Consider the following 21512-nt stretch of genomic DNA (forward strand, 5'->3'; position numbering starts at 1 on the left):
ATGTAAGGTAGATTAGTGCCACACTAATGACAAGGCTTCAGTGGGCCGGGTCTGCGCTGACCCCATAGATGTCTGTGCCTTCCTGCATGTAGTGGAGCCTAGAGATGCTCCGTCACTAGGATTATAGAACAGGAGGGGGCTACAAGCGGCCACGGAGGCAAGTCCTGCCCCAGCATTCGCTCTGTGTACGGCGTATAATAAGGCTATGTGCACACGTTGCGGATTAGGCTTAGGAATTTCTGGTGCGGATTCTGCCTCTCCTGGCAGAAAATGCACCTGCGGATTTGTTGCGTTTTTTTTGCGGTTCAGCAGCGTGTTTTGTGCGTTTTTGCTGTGTTTTTCTTGCGGCTTTGCTGCGTTTTTTACCCCTGCGGTTTTCTATAATGGAATGGGTACAAAAACGCTGCAGATTCACAACAAAGTGACATGCTGCTACTTTTAAACCGCAACGTTTCCGCAGCGGATTTTCCGCAAAGTGTGCACAGCATTTTTTTTTTCTCATTGATTTACATTGTACTGTAAATCATTTGCGGATCTGCATCGTTTCTGCTCCTCAGAAAACGCTGCGGATCCGCAGAGAATCCGCAACGTGTGCACATAGCCTTATACTATATATTTGGCCCGAAAAATGCACCAGATCTTATTTTCAGCTGATGATTTATATTTTTGCCTTTCACTATTTGTGTTGTATGTGGTGTCATCTACTGGCTAAATACATGCAGTATTTATATTTTCATTTTTAAATGTATTATTCTCTATCTACTGTTACCCCCTTAAGAATCGCACTCACCAGACCCTAAGCAAGGCAAGTGATTGGGCGCTCGCATACAAATCTGTGTCGCTGTCCGGTCTCCCTGCGCTCCACAGCAGTTGGCTCCCCCTGCTGGCCAGAAGCGGTATCTCTAGCACAGAGTTACTGGGAGCAGAGTGATACTGGGACCCCATGTGAGTGTGTGAGCCGCAGTGTAAGCAGCTGGAATGGCAGGGACCTAACAGCAACGCAGATCTCTGTGCGAGTGACCATCTACCATCAGCAATTGTCTCGTGAGTGCCATTTTTTTTTTCCTCCGGGGGATCTGATTTCTTTAGGTCCTGCTGTATTCTTTAACTTATCTGTCCGGACACTTTCTTATTAAACCACAACTAGGGCTTATATTTCAAGCCTACTCCAAAAAAGCCAAAAATTTCTGCTAGGACCTATACTCGGGGAAACACGGTAGTAATGTTTGGGTTCCTCTCCAAAGGTAAGGTCACTTTTTTCCTGATTTGTTTTGCTGCTGATGGGTATACTGTACATTGGTGAATTAATTCATCAAGTTTATGTATTTGTCTTTTTGTGAATTTGTGTAAAATCGGTGAATTAATTTTCTCATTATAGTATATTGTATGGAACAGCGAGATTGGCTTACTGGTGCCAGATCGAAACACAAGGCTCCCCTCTGCCGTTACATTATCAGGTGCTGGATACTCACATTTTCCACTTTGGTACTTCCTAGAGAAGAGAATCTCACCAACTTTTTTTCTGGAATGCTAATTTGCTCATTAGAGATGGGTGAACCCGAACAATAAAGTTCGGCGTCCGTACCTACCAAGCATCCACTGTTCGGGCATGGACACCAAACACGGAATTCACCCGGAAGTTCATGTTACTGTTCAGGTTCGGACCCCCGAACACCGGGTGTTAGTCGCACTGTCATGTGTTTGATAGGGCGGCAAACACAGCTTCTAGTCAGCGGTAAAATGATAACCACCGGTCAGACGGACGCGGCTCCCACATGACAGCGGGGCAAACACTGGCCACCCATTCATGTGAATTGGGCGCGGATAGTGTTCTGGTACCAGAGCTCGAACTTTCCATCTCTACTCATTATATGTATTGGAGAAAAGTCTTATGATTTTATCTACTGTCACATAAAGGCCAAATAAATATAATCTCAATTTCTTTCAAACTCTGAGGTGATTTTTTTGTGTTTTACTCTTGAGCCTTAGTAGGAGGGCACGGTCATCCTCAGACTATAAAATGTGCTATAATCTATGCTGGAAAGTGGTGTCCATTACAGCAGAAATCTCCTTCAGTGTAGAGGGAACCTGACCTCATCAGATCGGCTATTAACCCGACCCCATGCTCCTGCAGGCAGTGAGAATAAGTGTTTGGGGCTGAGTGATGTGTTGTTTGCCATAGTTGTAAATTTACTTTTGCCTCCTCGTGTGTACGTCCTTGGCGATGCTCCGCAGTCTGGTGATGTCTTTGGAATCCTGTGCATGTTCTACAAGGGGCATTTTCTTATCCACCCATCCTACGCTCACGTGTTTTTCAGAAATTAGAAGTCCTCTTTAAGATTTAATGAAATGATCTTGTGGGGTTTTAAATAATAATTTCCTGTCCTGTGAATGATCCCTGAATGACACGATGCGGGAGAGGGGGAAGACCTGTTTTATTTGCGGCTTTTATTGCATTTTTTAATGTAAATAATTGAGTAATGTTCCTTATTAATAAAGCCCTTATTGCGATGTTGCATGGCACTGTACATGGGGCAGGATCAGTGTAGTAAAGGCGCTGATATTTCTGCACATTTGTACTGTCTTGGATGTTCTGCATCATACTTAGTTGGTCGTTCCACATCGGTGGCAGGAATGTGTCAGCACTCGGCGACCTTGTGTGTGGCGCGATTATGTGATCATTGTATGTAATATTGTAAGACAAGATACTTGGGGATTGTGTCTCTAGGGCAGCGAGAGCTAGAGGAGATTGTGCAATAAAATAGAACAATGGACTGTAAAGGTCCAGAGAATTAGGGCAGCTCAAAAGGCAATTGTCATCAGTGTGTGAGGAGGTTATCGGAGAGGACAATAGTAGGTCAGACACAAGCAGACAGGTCAGTTAATGGCTAGATGACTGATAGGAATAGTAATGTGCACAGTGCCTGCATCCTCCGCACACTGGCTGTCTGAATTATCTAGCCTTTTTGTTTTACTTATTGATGTAGATTAAAGTGGTAGTTTACATTTTGGTAATTTTTTTTCCTGAAATGCATGCATCTTAATCTAAGATTCTTTTTTGCAATTAGTCTTCATTAAAAATGTTGCACTGTTTGTCTTCCGTAGCGTCTGTGTTGCTGGCTGCAGAATGAATTAACTGAGAATCTGTCAGTAAGCTGGAGAGTTTGTAACTGTCTATTCTGAGCTCCTCTCAGCTGATTAATGACCACAGACCACCACATTAACCCCTTACTGACATGTGACGTATTGACACGTTATATGCTTCCTCTCTGTCCCGCGACCGGTTACCATGACGGTCAGAGGGTTGCTGAAGACCCCCATGCCTGGAATCCTGCTTCTCCTAATAAAGACCAGCCTGTGATTGGCATTCATTGACCATGATTTTGGCTATATATGTCAGAACTGTAGTATTGCTGTGTATATTATTAGTGACCAGGTTCAAGTTCCCTAAGGGGACTGACTAATACAGAAGAAAGTGAAAGCAAAGGTTTAAAAAAATATGGAAAAAAAATGTTCAAATTGCAGTGCCCTTTCCCCCATTAAAGATAAGTTTAAAAAAAATATATACACTTTCTATCTCTGTGTCTGTAAAAGTCCGATCTATAAAAAATATAAAATTACCGTAATTAAACTGACCGGTATCTGGCGTAGTCAGAAAAATAAATGTGAACTCCAGAATTTCAGTTTTTTGGGGCGCAGCAACACTGCAATAAAATGCAATAAGGGGGCGATCAAAACATCTTGTGTACCCCAAAATGGTATCAATAAAAGTCAGCTCAGTGCGCAAAAATAAGCCATCACAGTGCCCATTGAGCAAACATTGAAAACGTTATGGGTCACCGAAAATAGTGACACAAGCTTTTTTAATTTATTTTTTTTTATGCGAATTTTTGATTTTTTTCCTCCCAAATTTAGTTAAAACAAAAAAAAAATGTTTGTAGTCCAAAATACACGGATTAATGCAAATAAAATCTCTGAAAGCTGGCCGCCCCTGCGCCATTTCTGCATGGATGTCTGCTCGTTAGTCGGGGTCTCCATCCCTTCAGCTCCCGTAATGAGGCCGCCCTTCTGACCCCGCACAGTACATCAGATCATGTAGAGATGGCGGCTCTCACAGCCATCTGTTAGTCTCAGGGACACCTGAAAATCCCACTCCTCGTGAGTGAGCCCTCCTCACAGCGTGATTGGAATACCACCTGAGATGCTCTCCGCTCAGACCTGTCTGGTAATGTCCTGCATGCGGTCATGTGACGCTGCAGCAGCGTCGGTGCCGTGGAGCAGCTCGCTCTCCTCCGCTGGTGGAGGATGGTTTCCCATGTCTCCCAGCACATCCTTTGTCTAGCAAGGCTGTAATCCCCAGCCGGCACACGTCCTCCTCATCACAGCACCACGTCTGCCCGCTAATCCTCCGTCTCCCATCTCTAGGGGGCTTCTGACCAGCAGTGACCGGGACCCTGACTGTTGTGAGGATTGCTTTGTTGTAGCCGTCACCATGTAACTCCTGTTCGCTCTTCCAGAGGCCGCCGCAGAGCAAGCATGAAGCTGGAGGCAGGGACGCCGAGAAGCCTCTGGACGGACAAGGGACCTCAGACGTCGCCACGAGCAGCACTGCTGGGAATGGCCAGGTGAAAGAAAATGTACAGGGCTGATTCTGCCGTTATTTCCATGGGTTTTACCAGTCTGCTATGGCGGTGTGTGCTGTGTGTGTAATAACCCTTTAATATCTGCGCTGTCAGTGCACAGCTAAGCAGGGGCTCGGTCATCGATGGCGGAGATGAGCCCTAGAATCAGCGGTGAGGATGCTGCGGGGTCCGGGGTATTACAGCCAAATGCTGAGCGCTTTCTTTGTTCGGGAAGACTGCAGGCGGTATTTTTTCTTTCTTAAAGTACGATGACGATTAAGAGGCTAGATAATGTTAGTCCGGATTACGGAGGTAATGGCACAGGTGACACGTGCGGGTTTATTCTCTCTGCTCTTAGTATTCATTCTTATTCTTCGCATCACAAAAGAAGCGTTCTCGGCGTTGCTGTAGTTTTGGGTTAAAACGATTAGTAAGCGGAGCAGCACAGCGAACATAGGGAGCAAGACAAGCCCACTCGTCTGCAAGAATGGTTTATTAGTAAAATAGGTTCATGGCCCTGTGTGAATGTGCACGTGTGATGTAAGGAGACCCAGTCCGTGACCTGTCACAAATCCATATAATAAACATCAGTGATTCTAATGGATGTGTTGTAGATTAGCTACATGTAGTGACAAAAGCACATTGCATTCATAAAAATATCACTGGTAGTGATCCAGCAGGGTGCAAACATGGGGCATATATTATTATAATTATTATTGATTTATATAGCGCCATTAATTCCATGGTGCTGTACATGAGAAGGGGTTACATACAGGGTTATAGACATCGTTAACAGAAAATACATTTACAATGACAGACGGGTACAGAAGGGGACCCTGCCCTTGCGGACTTACATTATACAGTCAGGATTTTCCTTTTTTTTTCCAGTTTTATCATTTTGCATAATATTTTTAGAACTCTCATACACAAGCTGTGGAGAATATCCCCAACGTGAAATGACCAGTGTGGTGTCACCATAAGGACAGCAGCTTTTGGGGTGGTATTGTCCCTGCAGAAATGCCCTGTGGGTAAATATCCTGCACCAAGTCCCTGTCAAGAAACGCATCCAATTTTCTTTAATTTATTTTAATGGGAAACTTGCTTATGGTAGGTATCACAGTTGTCCCCATGTGGGGGAAAAGCATCATGTAAATTTGTGATCTACTTTTTAGGAGATTTGCTTGAGGAGTCCTGGTTTAAGATTTAATTCAGTTTTATTATTATTTTCACTGCATAAGTGTATAGAATATAATGGAAAATAAAATGACTAGCTGGCTCTTTGATAGACGATCTGACAACTGTTCCAGCAGCTTTCCCACAATCCCAACAATCAGTTGGCAGCATGAAGCTGCCGTCAGCTCCTAGCATTGTCAGGGGCCACGTAGTTTGTATTGTACAGCCACTTCAGGGGAATCTAGTATGTGACGGGGTTCCCCAGAATAATTGGTGACCGGGTACCTGGTGGTGCCAATACTGGCAAAGCAATGATGCTCAAAATTCACTTAGAAGAGCGCCCCTCTTAATAAATTTGTCTCATCTTTCAGCTGCCGTGCACTACTGCAAGGAATGTCCTCCTGTCAGTGATGGGAGTACACGTGTCCTACTTTCTGCCACTTTTTTGGCATAAACTTTGATGAATTTGTCAGCTGTGTTTGCAGTAGCCCTCTCCCAGCTAAGCTGAGGCCACATGTAAAATGCCCCCCCAAAAAAATCTGTTTGAATCAGACCCAAAATGTGTAAAAAAATTTTTTGTAAAACACATACTTAACTTTGCAACTGCCCAGTCCAAGATGTTTGGGGTCTCTCCCCTGTTGATGTCGGATCTGGTAAGAAGGTATTTTTTAGAGCAGGGGTCCCCAACTCCAGTCCTCAAGGCCCACCAACAGGTCATGTTTTCAGGATTTCCTTTGCATTGCACAGGTGATGCAATTATTACCTGGGCAAGACTAAGGAAATCCTGAAAACATGACATGTTGGTGGGCCTTGAGGACTGGAGTTGGGGACCCGTTTTAGAGCACCAGTACTTTTTTCTTTTACCTGTGTATTGCTGCTTTGGCTATTCTTGGAGAACGTTACAGAGCAGGGAGCCAACAATCTACTGCAATTTAGCTGTCGTGCAACTACAACTTCTGGCATGTCCTGCATTGTCCAGTTGTTGGGGTAGGCTGGGAGTTGTCCGTTCTCAGCAGCTCCTGTGCCCCAGGTACTTCACTATACAGACTGTATAAATTGTTTGATGCATTGCTTAGCCAGAATGGCTGTTTGATCCTGATACACAAATAGCCCTCCACAGCATGACTGATGGCTGCAGCTTGTACTGACCAGTGTGGGACTCTGAGAAACTGTCAATCAGGCCAGGTGGACGGAGATGGAGTCTAACTTTAAGGCTATGTTCACACCTTGCGTCGGGTCCCTGCGGGTTCTCCCGCAGCGGATTTGATAAATCTGCAGGGCAAAACAACTGCGGTTCTCCCTGCAGATTTATCGCGGTTTGTTCTGCGTTTTCCGCTGCGGGTTTCCGCCTATACTATTGATGCTGCATATGCAGCAATATGCAGCATCAATAGTAATGTTAAAAATAATAAAAATTGGTTATACTCACCCTCTGATGTCCCGATCTCCTGGGCGCTGCACCCGGCGGTCCGGTTCCAAAGATGCTGTGGGAGAAGGACCCTTCGTGACGTCACGGTCATGTGACCACGACGTCACCGCAGGTCCTGGTCGCACAGCAACTCTGACCGGACGGCCGCGTGCAGCGCCCAGGAGCTCCGGACATCAGAGGGTGAGTATAACCAATTTTTTATTTTTTAACCCCAAATATGGTTCCCAGGGCCTGGAGGAGAGTCTCCTCTCCTCCACCCCGGGTACCACCCGCACATTATCCGCTTACTTCCCGCAACGTGGGCACAGCCCCATGCGGGAAGTAAGCGGTTCAATGTATTCCTATGGGTGCAGAATCGCAGCGATTCTGCACAAAGAAGTGACATGCTGCGGGTTGTAAACTGCTGCGTTCCCGCGCGGTTTTTCCCGCAGCATGTGCACAGCGGTTTGCGGTTTCCATAGGGTTTACATGTTACTGTAAACGCTATGGAAACTGCTGCGGACCCGCAGCATCAAAATCGCGGTGGTTCCGCGGTAAAAACCGCTAAGTGTGAATATAGCCTAACAATGTATAATACTGCTGATTGATAATGTATGTATAATGAGTCAGAGCCACTATAATTATAGGCTGTCGGCATGTTACTGACAAAATAAAAATACCTTAATGCTGCTTTAACCCCTTAACGACCGCCAATACGCCTTTTAATGGCGGCAGTTAAGGGCCTTATTCCTCAGCACTGCTTTTTAATTGCGCTGAGAAATAAGTGTATAGCTCCCCCTAGCGTTGGAAAATCTCTGGGGTCTTGGCTACCGAGGGTAGCTAAGACAGCGGAGAACATGATTTAGGTCGATTTTTACCATCCCCAGTCTTGTGATCGCCATTATTCACCAAACTGCAATCGAAAAAAAAAGGTCCAATTTCACATTAATTTCTGTCTCCTCTGATATGATCTAGCATACCAGAGGAGAGAGAAATGGGGTCCCCAAGGCCCCACCCTCTGTACCTCTGCCGTCTCTGGACCCTCCTCCATCCCCCAGTTCTCCTCATCTTCCTGGAAGAAAATGGCGGGCGCATGTGCAGTGCGCCCGCTGAGATCTGCTTGTCGGTACCCGTCAACAATAGGACGTTTTTCCTATTGGTACATTTTGACCACTATGATAGACCCCATGACAGTGATCAAAATAAAAAAAAAAATATTTAATCAAGCCCCCCCCCCCCCCCCCCCTTTATCACCCCCTTAGTTAGGTAAAAAATAATAAAAACAAAAAAGGTTTTTTTTCCATTCTTTGCAGTTAGGGTTGGGGTTAGAGTTAGGGTTGTGTTGTGGTTAAAGGTAATTTTTTCCTTCCACATTGCTTTAGTTCTCGTGAAGCACCTGAAGGGTTAATAAACTTCTTGAATGTGGTTTTGCGCACCTTGAGGGGTGCAGTTTTTAGAATGGTGTCATTCTTGGGTATTTTACCTCATATTGATCCCCCAATGTCACTTCAAATGTGAGGTGGTCCCTAAAAATAATGGTTTTGTAAATTTTATTGGAAAAATGAGAAATCGCTGGTCAACTTTTAACCCCTAACTTCATAACAAAAAAATAGTTTCCAAAATTGTGATGTAAAGAAGACATGTGGGAAATGTTATTAACTATTTTGTGTGATATGACTCTCTGATTTAAGGACACGAAAATAAAAAATTTTGAAAATTGCTAAATTTTCCAAATTCTTCCCAAATTTCCAGTTTTTTTTTTCATAAATAAATGCAAGTCATATCAAATAAATTTTACCACTGTCATGGAGAACAATAAAAAACAGTCTCAGAATCAGTGGAACCCATTGAAGAGTTCCAGAGTTATTACCTCATAAAGTAACACTGGTCAGAATTGTAAAAATTGTTTTGGTCATTAAGGTCAAAATTGGCTCGGTCACTAAGGGGTTAAAAATTAGTTTCCCCACAGCTGGAGTGCTACATGTTGCCGTATTTAGGTGTAAGGCCTTTTGTATATAATTGTTTATCTTATGTGCTAGGTATTCTGTCATATTAGCTCCTTTTTGATAATTTCCTTAATATAAGATTCATTTCCCATGCTTTTGTTTTTGCAGAGGGGTGGACATTCATTACACTGGACTTGCCCTATCCCATCTTATGGGAGCCAAGACTTTCTGTCTCCTGACTGACACAGCAGAGATGTATCCTGTCTCCTCTGCCTCCTGCTTATTATGAGTTTCTCACTGTGCCTATTACAAGCAGAAGGCAGAGGAGATAGGCCAGAGCTACATCTCGCTACAAATGCTTCACACAACACAAACCGTGTGATTCAAGAAAAGATCACTTCACTAATTGTAAGCAGGAAAATTCTCTCGTTCTCAGTATGTCTGACTACTTTTATTCACTGCAACGAAAGTATTAGGCCTCATTCAGACATCTGATTTTTCCATGTACAAGAAAATCAGATCGGTAATTCTGATCAGTGTTTGCTCAGAGTGTGGTATTGATGTCATCTGATTTTCTCACAAGTGGAGAAATTTAAAAAAAAAAAAAAACAAACTTCATCTTCTCCATTCTGACAGTGTGTGAAAATTGGACTGCACTCTGATGTCCTCTGAGTGCAGTTTGATTTTTTTTTTCACTGACCCATTGACTTGCATTGCTGATTTGGATCTGACCCTCATCAAAATTGGACATGTCTCCCAACATTTCCTGTGGACCACTCATTCCGAGGAAAAATTTGGACATTGAATGGCCTGCAACAGGTATGAGTGCTATCCGTGAAAAACACGGATAGCACTTGTATGTAAAAATAGGACTTCTGAATGACTCCTTAGGCTACTTTCACACTTCCGTCGGTACGGGCCCGTCGCAATGCGTCGGGCCGACGTACCGATGGACGTTGTGAAATAACTGCAAGAAGTGGGCAGCAGATGCAGTTTTTCAACGCATCCGCTGCCCATTCTGCAGTCCGGGGAGGAGGGGGTGGAGTTTCGGCCGCGCATGCGCGGTCAAAAATGGCGGACATGTCGCACAAAAAAAGTTACATTGAACTTTTTTTGTGCGTCGCGTCTGCCAAAACACGACGGATCCGTTGCACGACGGACGCGACGTGTTCCCATCCGTCGTGATCCGTCGCTAATACAAGTCTATGGGCAAAAAATGCATCCTGCGAGCACATTTGCAGGATCCGTTTTTTGCCCATTGCGACGGAGGACAAAAGACGGAAGTGTGAAAGTAGCTTTAGACTGGCTGTCAGAATAGGTATAACAGTGTATGGGATAAAACGAATGCCGCACATAGAGTATTGCAGGTGCTTTAGCATTATAGGTGCACAATTAGCTGGAATACTACTTTACAGAAGGTAGAAGACCGTGTATTGCTGGAGTCTTATGATATTTTGTTACTGCTTATGCAAAGATTGATCTCAAGTCCTTTTACCTGCTCAACTTCCAAAACTTGAATTGTCCTGCATGTGTAACCCATGGCTGTCCCTATGAGGACCATATGAGTAAGATCTTATTAATGAAGATAATATGAAAGGCCTATGTACTAGTGAATAGGCATTATATTGTGTAATAAACATGTTTTTAAAAACATTGTATTTGTAAATGTATTTAATATATATGTAAATATATATGAGACACCAATTGATTGTTGGGTCCCTAGAAGATACAATGTCTGAATATGCCGGTACTACCTGGTAAAGGGCCCTCTTGTGCAGCTTCACTTGATTTGTTATTTCTGAGATTTTAGCCATTTTGTGTATTTCTGCCAGTCTCCTTTCCACTGTATTTGCATAGTGTTTTCATGCCAGATGGCTACTGGCTGGAGCATAGGGCCTTCATGGGCCATCTGGGGAATCGTCAGGTCCGTGAGTGCTGCAAGGGTGGAGAAGGTTAATCACTGCATGACTTAATGGATGGAGCTGTAATCCCTTCATGCCCCTGAGACTGAGCCCGTATGCTTCTGTATTTCTGGACCAGTGAATATTTTATGTTGTGGTGCCTTGTGAGAAGAAACAAAAGCAGCGCCCCTGTATCATCGCCCTTTGGGCTGGGTGCCTTAATAGTGTACCTTTGAAACTGATGCTAACCAATACATATTCTTCATGATTTTTTGAGACTTTATGAATATTGGATTTCTTTTCTCTTGATTGTTCACCAATCATCTGGTAAGTGATCACATCTCTCATCCTGTCTCGTGAGAAGGAAGTCTTTCCTTGGAAGTAGCGCTCTGCAAAGATGAGTTCCCATTGTGTGCTGGCAGTGATTAGTGGCTTGCTAAATGACGGAGTGTGCTGCCATATCTACTTTCTTGCTCTATTTAGACGGGTACAGAGGCTCCAACAAGTAACCTCCACCTCTTTAAATGAAAGATTAAAAATCGAGCGGTGAGCTGTTTGTGAAGCTGCGTGTTGAAGCGTGATTACCAGTTACCTTTATTACTATATCTTACACATTTCTGGCTTTATAATATAGGAACGTAGGAAACAACTTCTGTTGCATTGATTCTGTGCTGTGATTAATTTGATGTCATCAGCCTTCCTTTAGGACGACTATTTTCACGACACCCGATCCTTCTGATGAGTTCAGTACTTGTTTTAGGCTGAGAGCCCTCTTAAAGGGGTTATCCACAACTTGGACTGCCCCTTCTTAAATGCCTGAGACCCATAAGTAAAACAAGGAAATCTTATAGTCTCCTCCCGCATGGATGCCATTCCAATGATGCCTGCACCTGATCTCCCAACACCCACATGATGTTATATCATGTGAACGCTGCAGCCAATCATCGATCTGTTAATCAATATTTTGTTAGTGGACACTAAAGGCCCCTTCACACTGAGCGACGCTGCAGCGATACCGACAACGATCCGGATCGCTGCAGCGTCGCTGTTTGGTCGCTGGAGAGCTGTCACACAGACCGCTTTCCAGCGACCAACGATGCCGGTAACCAGGGTAAACATCAGGTAACTAAGCGCAGGGCCGCACTTAGTAACCCGATGTTTACCCTGGTTACCATCCTAAAAGTAAAAAAAAAACAAACACTAGATACTTACCTACCGCTGTCTGTCCTCCAGCGCTGCGCTCTGCTTCTCTGCTCTCCTCCTGTACTGATATCACCGCTCTGCTTTCCGGCTCACAGCCAGAGCAGGAGGAGAGCAGAGCGCAGCGCTGGAGGACAGACAGCGGTAGGTAAGTATCTAGTGTTTGTTTTTTTTACTTTTAGGATGGTAACCAGGGTAAACATCGGGTTACTAAGCGCGGCCCTGCGCTTAGTTACCCGATGTTTACCCTGGTTACCAGTGAAGACATCGCTGGATCGGTGTCACACACGCCGATCCAGCGATGTCTCCAGGGAGTCCAGCGACGAAATAAAGTTCTGGACTTTATTCAGCGACCAACGATCTCCCAGCAGGGGCCTGATCGTTGGTTGCTGTCACACATAACGATTTCATTAACGATATCGTTGCTACGTCACAAATAGCAACGATATCGTTAACAATATCGTTATGTGTGAAGGTACCTTTAGTGACTGGAGCTCTCACATTACATGACACAGTGACGTGAGCGGGAGAGGAATATAAGTTTTTTTTTGTTGTTTTTTTTTAATAACTGACATTTTAGAAATGGTTTCCCCCTTTAATACCATATAAGACTGCAACCATTACCCATATGAATATTTGCTTTTTGATCATTTAAAAGGGGTTTCCCATAGTATCACTGAGAATGAAGGGAACACACTGTTGATGTAGTGCTGGGCCTTCTTCACTGTTTTTTCCCTGTACAGCAGCCCCCAGATACCTGATTTTGCATGGCCCCATGGCTGAGTGCATTTGTGTAAGGGGAGAATTCCGGTAGATGTAGTGCTGCACCATCACTGCATTCCCGCATTGTCAGTATTGTAAGCAGTGCCCCAGGGCTATAATTAAGTGGTGGAATATCCTAGTGATGAGCTTTGAGCTGTTACTATAATCACAAATGTAGATGGAAGTTCCACAGCATATTCATTATAGAAGTACTGTAGGCCCCATACGCATTATACCAATGCCGGCCAGAACAGCTGACAGTGTAATGTGTATGGGGGCTTCCCGACTCTCCCTCGACAGAGAGGAATATCCTACAGCATGACTGATTGTGGAGTGCCAATCTTGTTCTTGGTGAAATACACCGCCAGAGGATTCTGACAGTGGCTCGCTCATCGAGAACACAGTAGTGCTCAGCAGTCGGTTCTCCTGTGTATGGGGGAGTCCGGAGAGGTATCTGTCAGCTGAACCATCGCTATCTGTTGTGTATGGGGGGCTTTATTCCTGAAACATCTGTGTAGAGAAATGTAAGCTATTGTCTTTTTCTTTACTGTACATTGCCTGTATGGTGCTGATAATCTGGTTTGTTAAAATGCTTTCTTTCATCTTGGGGTTTCTAAAGCCCCCGTCACACATAGCGAGATCGCTAGCGAGATCGCTGCTGAGTCACAAGTTTTGTGACGCAACAGCGACCTCAGTAGCGATCTCGCTATGTGTGACACGTAGCAGCGACCAGGCCCCTGCTGTGAGATCGCTGGTCGTGTCGGAATGGCCTGGACCGTTTTTTGATCGTTGAGGTCCCGCTGGGTAGCACACATCGCTGTGTTTGACACCTTACCAACGACCTCGTTGACAGGACGTCCCATTGAATCGTCATGAAATAGCATCGTTGTACAGGTCGCTACAGGTCGCCGCATCGCTGCTGCGTCGTTGGGGAGATCTCACTGTTTGACATCTCACCAGCGACCACATAGCGACGCAGCAACGATCCCTGACAGGTCGTATCGTTGTCGGGATCGCTTAAGCGTCGCTATGTGTGACGGGGCCTTAAGAAAAGGTGACATCTGCTGGCATTAAAGCACTTGGAAGTGCATATGATCACATTTCATTGCTTTGTTATAGGGCACCGCACCTCGTGGGGATCATGAGACTGCCAGTGTTATGAGCTCAAACAGTACCTACTCCGTTCCACGAAGACTGACCAGCCATCTTGGTACCAAGGTAAATGGACAGTGTAACACTGAATGTGGTCTCTGTAGTCAGTGACGGCTCTACTCCAAGACTGAAGACAAGCTCAGTGGATGGTCTGTGGGCTCGTCTACAGTCTCCGAGGAAAGCTTTGCTCGATTCAACTTATCTGCCCCTTCCTTTTAGAAATTCTTGTGGGAATCTGCCATAAATGCCCAAATTGAGTTTAGTGGCTTTCTTGTACCATTAGCTGGCTTCACTTAACAGACCTGAATCTAAGTTTTGGTTCTGTTAACAGGCAGAAAGGGATAATATTCCAGTGTGAACAGCTCTGAACCGTATGTAGCAGAATAAGACAATTGTTTGAGAGATAATAGGTTATTTCCAGAGAGTAGAAACATACATACCGTATTTTCTGGTGAAGAAGACGACTGGGCGATAAGACGACCCCCAACTTTTCCATATAAAATATGAAGTTTGGGATATACTCGCCGTATAAGACGGGGGTCATCTTATACAGCGTGTGCGGTGCAGATGGTTCCCAGGGTCTGGAGGAGAGGAGACTCTCCTTCAGGCCCTGGGATCCATATTCATGTAAACAAAAAGAATAAAAATAAAAAATGTGATATACTTACCCTCCGACGGCCCCCGACTCTCCGCGGTGCAAGCGGCGGCCTCCGTTCCTAAGAATGCAGTGCGTGAAGGACCTTCGATGACGTCGCGTGACCATGATTACTTTCCCTTTTTTCATTTACTTTATTTTTAATTAATGTATGACTTTTGTAGATATAAATTAACCTTACATTAAAAAAATCTATTCATAGGTGGAAATGGTATATTCTCTTCTGTCAATGCTCGGTACCCATGACAAGGACGACATGTCTCGTACTCTGCTAGCCATGTCCAGCTCCCAAGACAGTTGTATTGCCATGCGTCAGTCTGGATGTCTGCCCCTACTCATCCAATTACTGCATGGAAACGATAAAGATTCGGTGCTCCTGGGAAACTCCCGTGGAAGTAAAGAAGCACGTGCCCGAGCGAGCGCAGCTCTGCATAATATCATACACTCCCAGCCAGACGACAAGAGGGGACGGAGGGAAATCCGAGTCCTGCATCTCCTTGAACAAATCCGAGCCTATTGTGAAACATGTTGGGAATGGCAGGAGGCGCACGAGCAAGGAATGGACCAGGACAAAAACCCAAGTGAGACCAAATTTAAATTATTATTTTTTTACACATTTTTATAGCGTCATTTATTCCACGGCGCTTTACATGTGAAAAGGGGGCAAATATAGACAAGTACAATAAGCATGAGCAGAAAACAAGGCACTAACAGGTACAGAAGGAGGGAGGAACCTGCCCGCGAGGGCTCACAGTCTGCAGGGGATGGGTGAGGATACACTAGGAGAGGGTAGAGCTGGTCATGCGGCGGTTCAGTAGGTTGAGGATCACTGCAGGCTTGTCCATATACATTGTAGATTGAATAGACTTCTCCATGCTCTATGGTGACCCAAACCCATCTTCCCTTATCACACTCCTAGGACAGCAGATTAAATACAAAATTACGATGGAATAGTATCCCTACCCCTGCGTGTCTACCTTGAGCTGCTGAGCCCACTACTTTCCCTACTCACAGCTTGTTGAGCCTAGAAAAATCCTCTTCCTTTAGATGGGTTTCTTGAAGCAATACAATATCTGGCGAGTACCTTTTCAGATGTCTCAGTATCTTTACTCTTTTATTCGGGGATCTTAGGCCTTTCACATTCCAGGAGATGATCTTCATAATCACTGTCACTACTGCCTCTTGCTTTGTTTTCCTTCTAAGGGTTCTCTGGATTAAAGGGAGATTCTCAGGTGGTTAGAGAAGGGTAGAAAAGAAAGAAAAAATACTCAACAAAGATATGAAAGGGGATAGAGATTAAAACCTTAAGGCAAGCAAACAGTGAGTTCTCAATACGTTGTAGTGTATTTCCAGCTTCTTACACCACTAATAGTGTTGTGGACTTTCCTTTGTTCTGAGGGAGTAAGAACCACAACAACAAAAAATAGGGAGAAAACAAAAATCTGTGGGAAGAAACATATCCCACACCACATGTCATAAATGATTGTCAAAATGCCGTCTGCATCTTCGCCGCCGCCCTGGGCAGCACCTTTGCATAGCTCTATGCCCTCCACCCTGCCAAAAACCGGGTCCCTTCCCCCAAATATGAAGCCGATGGACACTTCTGTCGTCTTGGGGAGACATTGTCCTGTTTGTAGGAAAGGTGTGTGTAGTGGTGGGGGGGGGGGTGAACCGTGAAGAGCAAGATGTATATGGTGCAGTCCATTTCTATGGTGCTTCACCTGGGCTGGCCATTTGTCCTCTGAGGCTTTGGTGTTGAGGGGAAGCTGTCTTCCTCACGGCCTCTTCTTCGTTCGATGTTTTTTGCGTTGCACGTATTTTTTCCATATCTTTTTCTGCATCACTTGGCGAGTTGTAGATGAGGTTATCACCTTTGTTTTGGAAAATCCTCAGTGTCGCCGGGTATTGCAGTGCAAAGCTTTTCTTTGCTTGATAGAGTTCTGCACATATTTTACTAAAGGCTCTCGTGCGTTTTGCCACCCCCGCAAAATAGTCTTCAAATAGTAGGACTTTCATCCCTCTCAAATGTAAATCTAAATCGAATGTATTGTTATGCCACAGATTAATAGTGGGACATGTCTTCTCCAAAGGTAATTGAGAACGTCACAATTGGGGAGTAATCAATGTTAGCACTGAAAGGGTTATTCCAATACTTGCACTAGCAGAAGTGTAGCCTGTTGCTTTTTGCCTGTGCACCACAGCAGGACCGCCCCTGGGTGAGTATAATCTAACGTCTTTTTCTCCTCTTTCAGGTAACATCGGGGGCTTATCTACAGCATTACAGAATGCTGTAGATAAGCCCCTGATGCCGGTGGGCTTATCTCACCCGCGATTTTCGGGGTGACAGGTTCCCTTTAAAGACCATTTTTTATATAAGTCACCCATGTATGAACTCGGTTCATAGTGCATATGATTGCAAATGAAACACTTTTTTTAAGTTCTGTGTTTGACAAGAGAGCCTCCATTAACCCCTTTCTGACCTCGGACGGGATAGTACGTCCGAGGTCAGATCCCCCACTTTGATGCAGGGCTCCGGCGGTGAGCCCGCATCAAAGCCGGGACATGTCAGCTGTTTTGAACAGCTGACATGTGCCCGCAATAGTGGCGGGTGAAATCTCGATTCACTCATCGCTATTAACTAGTTAAATGCCGCTGTCAAACGCTGACAGCGGCATTTAACCGGCCATCCAGCCGGAAATAAGCGCACATGATCGGGGGTCAGCGATGCTTCTGTATAATAACCATAGAGGTCCTTGGGACCTCTATTGTTACTGATCCCGGCCTGCTGTGAGCGCCACCCTGTGGTCGGCGCTCATAGCACACCTGCATTTCTGCTGCATAGCAGTGATCTGATGATCTCTGCTATGTAGCAGCGATCGAGTTGTGCCAGCTTCTAGCCTTCCATGGAGGCTATTGAAGCATGGCAAAAGTAAAAACAAAATGTGAAAAAAATAAAAGTTTAAATCACCCCCTTTCGTCCCATTCAATTAAAAAAAAAATCAAACCTACACATATTTGGTATCGCCGCGTTCAAAATCGCCCGACCCATCCAAAAAAATAAAGGATTAACCTGATTGCTAAACATTGTAGCGAGAAAAAAATTTGTAATGCCAGAATTACGTTTTTTTTGGTCGCCACGACATTGCACTAAAATTTAATAACGGGTGATCAAAAGAACGTATCTGCACCAAAATGGTATCATTAAAAACTCCAGCTCGGCACGCAAAAAATAAGCCCTCAACCGACCCCAGATCATGAAAAATGGAGATGCTGCTGGTATCGGAAAATGGCGCAATTTTTTTTTAGCAAAGTTTGGAATTTTTAGGTCAGTTTTAGCATTTAGTGAACCTAGCAAAAAAAGCCAAACAAAAAACAAGTGTGGGATTGCACTTTTTTTGCAATTTCACCGCACTTGGAATTTTTTTTCCCGTTTTCTACTACACGACATGCTAAAACCAATGATTTTGTTCAAAAGTACAACTTGTTTCGCAAAAAATGAGCCCTCACATGGCCATATTGACAAAAAAATAAAAAAGTTATGGCTCTGGGAAGGAGGGGAGTGAAAAACGAACACGGAAAAACCGAAAATCCCAAGGTCATGAAGGGGTTAAATCTTGACAGTTTTGCATACGTAGGTTATATGTAACCCTACTTGTGTTGCCATCCTGGTTTTCAGTGCCCGCCCCTGTGGAGCATCAGATCTGTCCTGCCGTGTGTGTGCTGATGAAGCTCTCCTTTGATGAAGAACATAGGCATGCAATGAATGAACTCGGTAAGATCGGGATGTGCTACCAGATATAACCTACAAACCTGAGCGGAGTGTGTGATTTCTAACATCTCAATGTTTTCTGTTACAGGAGGATTGCAGGCGATTGCCGAGCTATTGCAGGTTGACTGTGAGATGTATGGACTTATTAATGACCACTATAGTGTTACTTTGCGGCGGTATGCTGGAATGGCTTTGACCAACTTGACATTTGGCGATGTAGCCAACAAGGTGATTATAATTTACCATTTCTTGCAGTTTTATGTGGCCACTTGCAGAGTAAACCTTTTGTTTCATAATTAGATGTGTATGGTTATAACACATATTTGTTTGCTCTTCAGGCTACTCTATGTTCAATGAAAAGCTGTATGCGAGCCCTTGTAGCCCAGTTGAAATCTGAAAGTGAAGATTTGCAGCAGGTGAGCTTACAGTATATAAATCGCTATGAAAAAACATTATTACAGTGCAGAGGGAACATCTTCAGGCCTCATATAGGACATGGTGCTGTACAGAAGTTTGGGCTATAAACTGGCTGTGTACTTTATGGATATGCACTCTGCAATGTACTTCAATTACTTTGTAAAGGTTAGAATATTGATCTGTCCCTGCCCCTCCACAGACCCCACAGTCCTCTGAGAGCCATTGCATAGACTTCAGTGTGTGAAAGCATTTGGCTAGGCCTCAGATATTCGTTTTTTGGGGGGATGGTTTTAATTGTGCCCAATATTAAGAAATGTTCTAAAATTTTAAAAAGTAATAATTATTTACTCCTTGAATCCACCACTCACCAAAGTGATGATGTCTCCTACATTAGCACACCCCTGGCCTCAACAGTCCGGAGCCAAATATGCAAACATCACAGCTGAGGCCAGTGATTAGCTACAGCGGTCCTGGTACTAGCCAGGTCTTGGAGAGCAGCAGTCCTGGAGAGGATTTAATCAGGTTGTCCATTACTTTGGCAATGATGACCTATCGTTAGGATAAGTAATCAATGTGTGATCGGTGGGGGTGCGACATTCTGCACCCCTGCTGATCAGCTGTTCTCGGTGGCTGGAATTGCTCAGTTACAGAGCTGTTCAGTCTACTGATCGTGGCCGTGTACTACACATTTGCCCCTATTGATTATAGGGGGGTGGATGTGCTGTAGACGGAACAGTTCTGTTGCTGAGCACTTTCAGCCTCCTCACTGAGAACAGCTAATCGGTGAGGGTGCCTGGTGTCGCACCCCCACCGATCAGACATTGATGACTTAAGGTACCTTCACACTAAACAACGCTGCAGCGATCCAGACAACGATCCGGATCGCTGCAGCGTCGCTGTTTGGTCGCTGGAGAGCTGTCACACAGACAGCTCTCCAGCGACCAACGATGCCGGTAACCAGGGTAAACATCGGGTTACTAAGCGCAGGGCTGCGCTTAGTAACCCGATGTTTACCCTGGTTACCATCCTAAAAGTAAAAAAAACAAACGCTTCATACTTACCTTCCGCTGTCTGTCCCTCGGCGCTCTGCTTCTCTGTACTGGCTGTGAGAACAGCGGCCGGAAAGCACAGCGGTGACGTCACTGCTCTGCTTTCCGGCCGCTGTGCTCACAGTGAGTGCAGGAAAGCACAGCGCCGGGGACAGACAGCGGAAGGTAAGTATGAAGCGTTTGTTTTTTTTACTTTTAGGATGGTAACCAGGGTAAACATGGGGTTACTAAGCGCGGCCCTGCGCTTAGTAACCCGATGTTTACCCTGGTTACCAGTGAACACATCGCTGGATCGGTGTCACGCACGCCGATTCAGCGATGTCAGCGGGAGATCCAGCGACCAAATAAAGTTCTGGCCTTCTAGCTCCGACCAACGACATCACAGCAGGATTCGGATCGCTGCTGCGTGTCAAACTGAACTATATCGCTAGCCAGGACGCTGCAACGTCACGGATCGCTAGCGATATCGTTTAGTGTGAAGGTACCTTTATCCTAACGATAGGTCATCAATGTTAAAGTAGTGGACAACCTCTTTATATTCTTTCCAGGACTGCTGCTCCCCAAGACCTGGCTAGTACCAGGAGTGATATCTGTCACATGACCGCTTTAAAAGGGTAAGTAACAGGAATTTCTTAATTTGGGACTATGTCTTTTGACACAATTTAAAAAAAAAACAATCCCAGCAAAGTCCTTTAACTAAAGCTGGAGATAAAATCCACATTAATTCATAAGGGTTACCTTGACTAATGCTAGGTTTCTACTGCTATTTTGGTCATGTAGTCGAAGTAAATCATATGATACAGTTAAACCTAGGGCAGAGATCTGCTTGACCAAAATGGAAGTTAGCACGTCATTTGACTAAATCACTCAGAAAACAAGACAGCAATTAACGAATTACACCAAAAAGGGACAGTATTTAACCCAGTAATATTTGTCACAGGTAATAGCAAGTGTGCTCAGAAATCTTTCTTGGAGAGCCGACGTCAACAGTAAGAAGACTTTGCGTGAAGTTGGCAGTGTTAAAGCCTTGACAGAATGCGCACTGGATGTTAAGAAGGTAAATGAAGAATGGGGCTGTGCATTTATATGACTTGCTGATAATCTCTTAAAATGAAAGATTTGTCAGATCTAAATAATACAGGTTATAATTCTTCTCATGATATATTACAATGTTTTGTTTTATTTTTAGGAATCCACACTGAAGAGTGTACTGAGTGCCCTGTGGAACTTGTCAGCCCACTGTACAGAGAATAAAGCAGAGATATGTTCGGTGGATGGGGCCCTCGCTTTCCTAGTTGGCACGTTAACTTACCGAAGTCAGACCAATACATTGGCCATTATTGAGAGCGGCGGAGGAATACTGCGAAATGTATCCAGCCTCATTGCTACTAATGAAGACCACAGGTCTGCTTATAGTACCAGCCAGAAGTACCTTTACATTGGTAAGTAGATCAGATT

General features: G+C 44.6%; 1 protein-coding gene across 3 annotated transcripts in view; it reads left to right on the forward strand.

Moving 5' to 3' along the window:
- Positions 1-21512, forward strand: part of APC (APC regulator of WNT signaling pathway) — a 181619-nt gene that overhangs the window by 151600 nt on the left and 8507 nt on the right. For 2 of the 3 annotated variants that reach the window (XM_069752824.1, XM_069752832.1), the window contains 8 exons: positions 4518-4625; positions 14132-14230; positions 15022-15400; positions 18496-18591; positions 18677-18816; positions 18927-19004; positions 20995-21111; positions 21244-21458. In XM_069752824.1, coding sequence (XP_069608925.1) covers positions 4518-4625; positions 14132-14230; positions 15022-15400; positions 18496-18591; positions 18677-18816; positions 18927-19004; positions 20995-21111; positions 21244-21458 — 1232 coding nt within the window. Of the gene's footprint in view, positions 1-4080; positions 4226-4517; positions 4626-14131; positions 14231-15021; positions 15401-18495; positions 18592-18676; positions 18817-18926; positions 19005-20994; positions 21112-21243; positions 21459-21512 lie in introns of those variants that run through there. The other variant, XM_069752842.1, reaches the window with a different exon arrangement.

The sequence above is a fragment of the Ranitomeya imitator genome, chromosome 1, assembly GCF_032444005.1.
Source record: "Ranitomeya imitator isolate aRanImi1 chromosome 1, aRanImi1.pri, whole genome shotgun sequence".
NCBI lineage: Eukaryota > Metazoa > Chordata > Amphibia > Anura > Dendrobatidae > Ranitomeya > Ranitomeya imitator.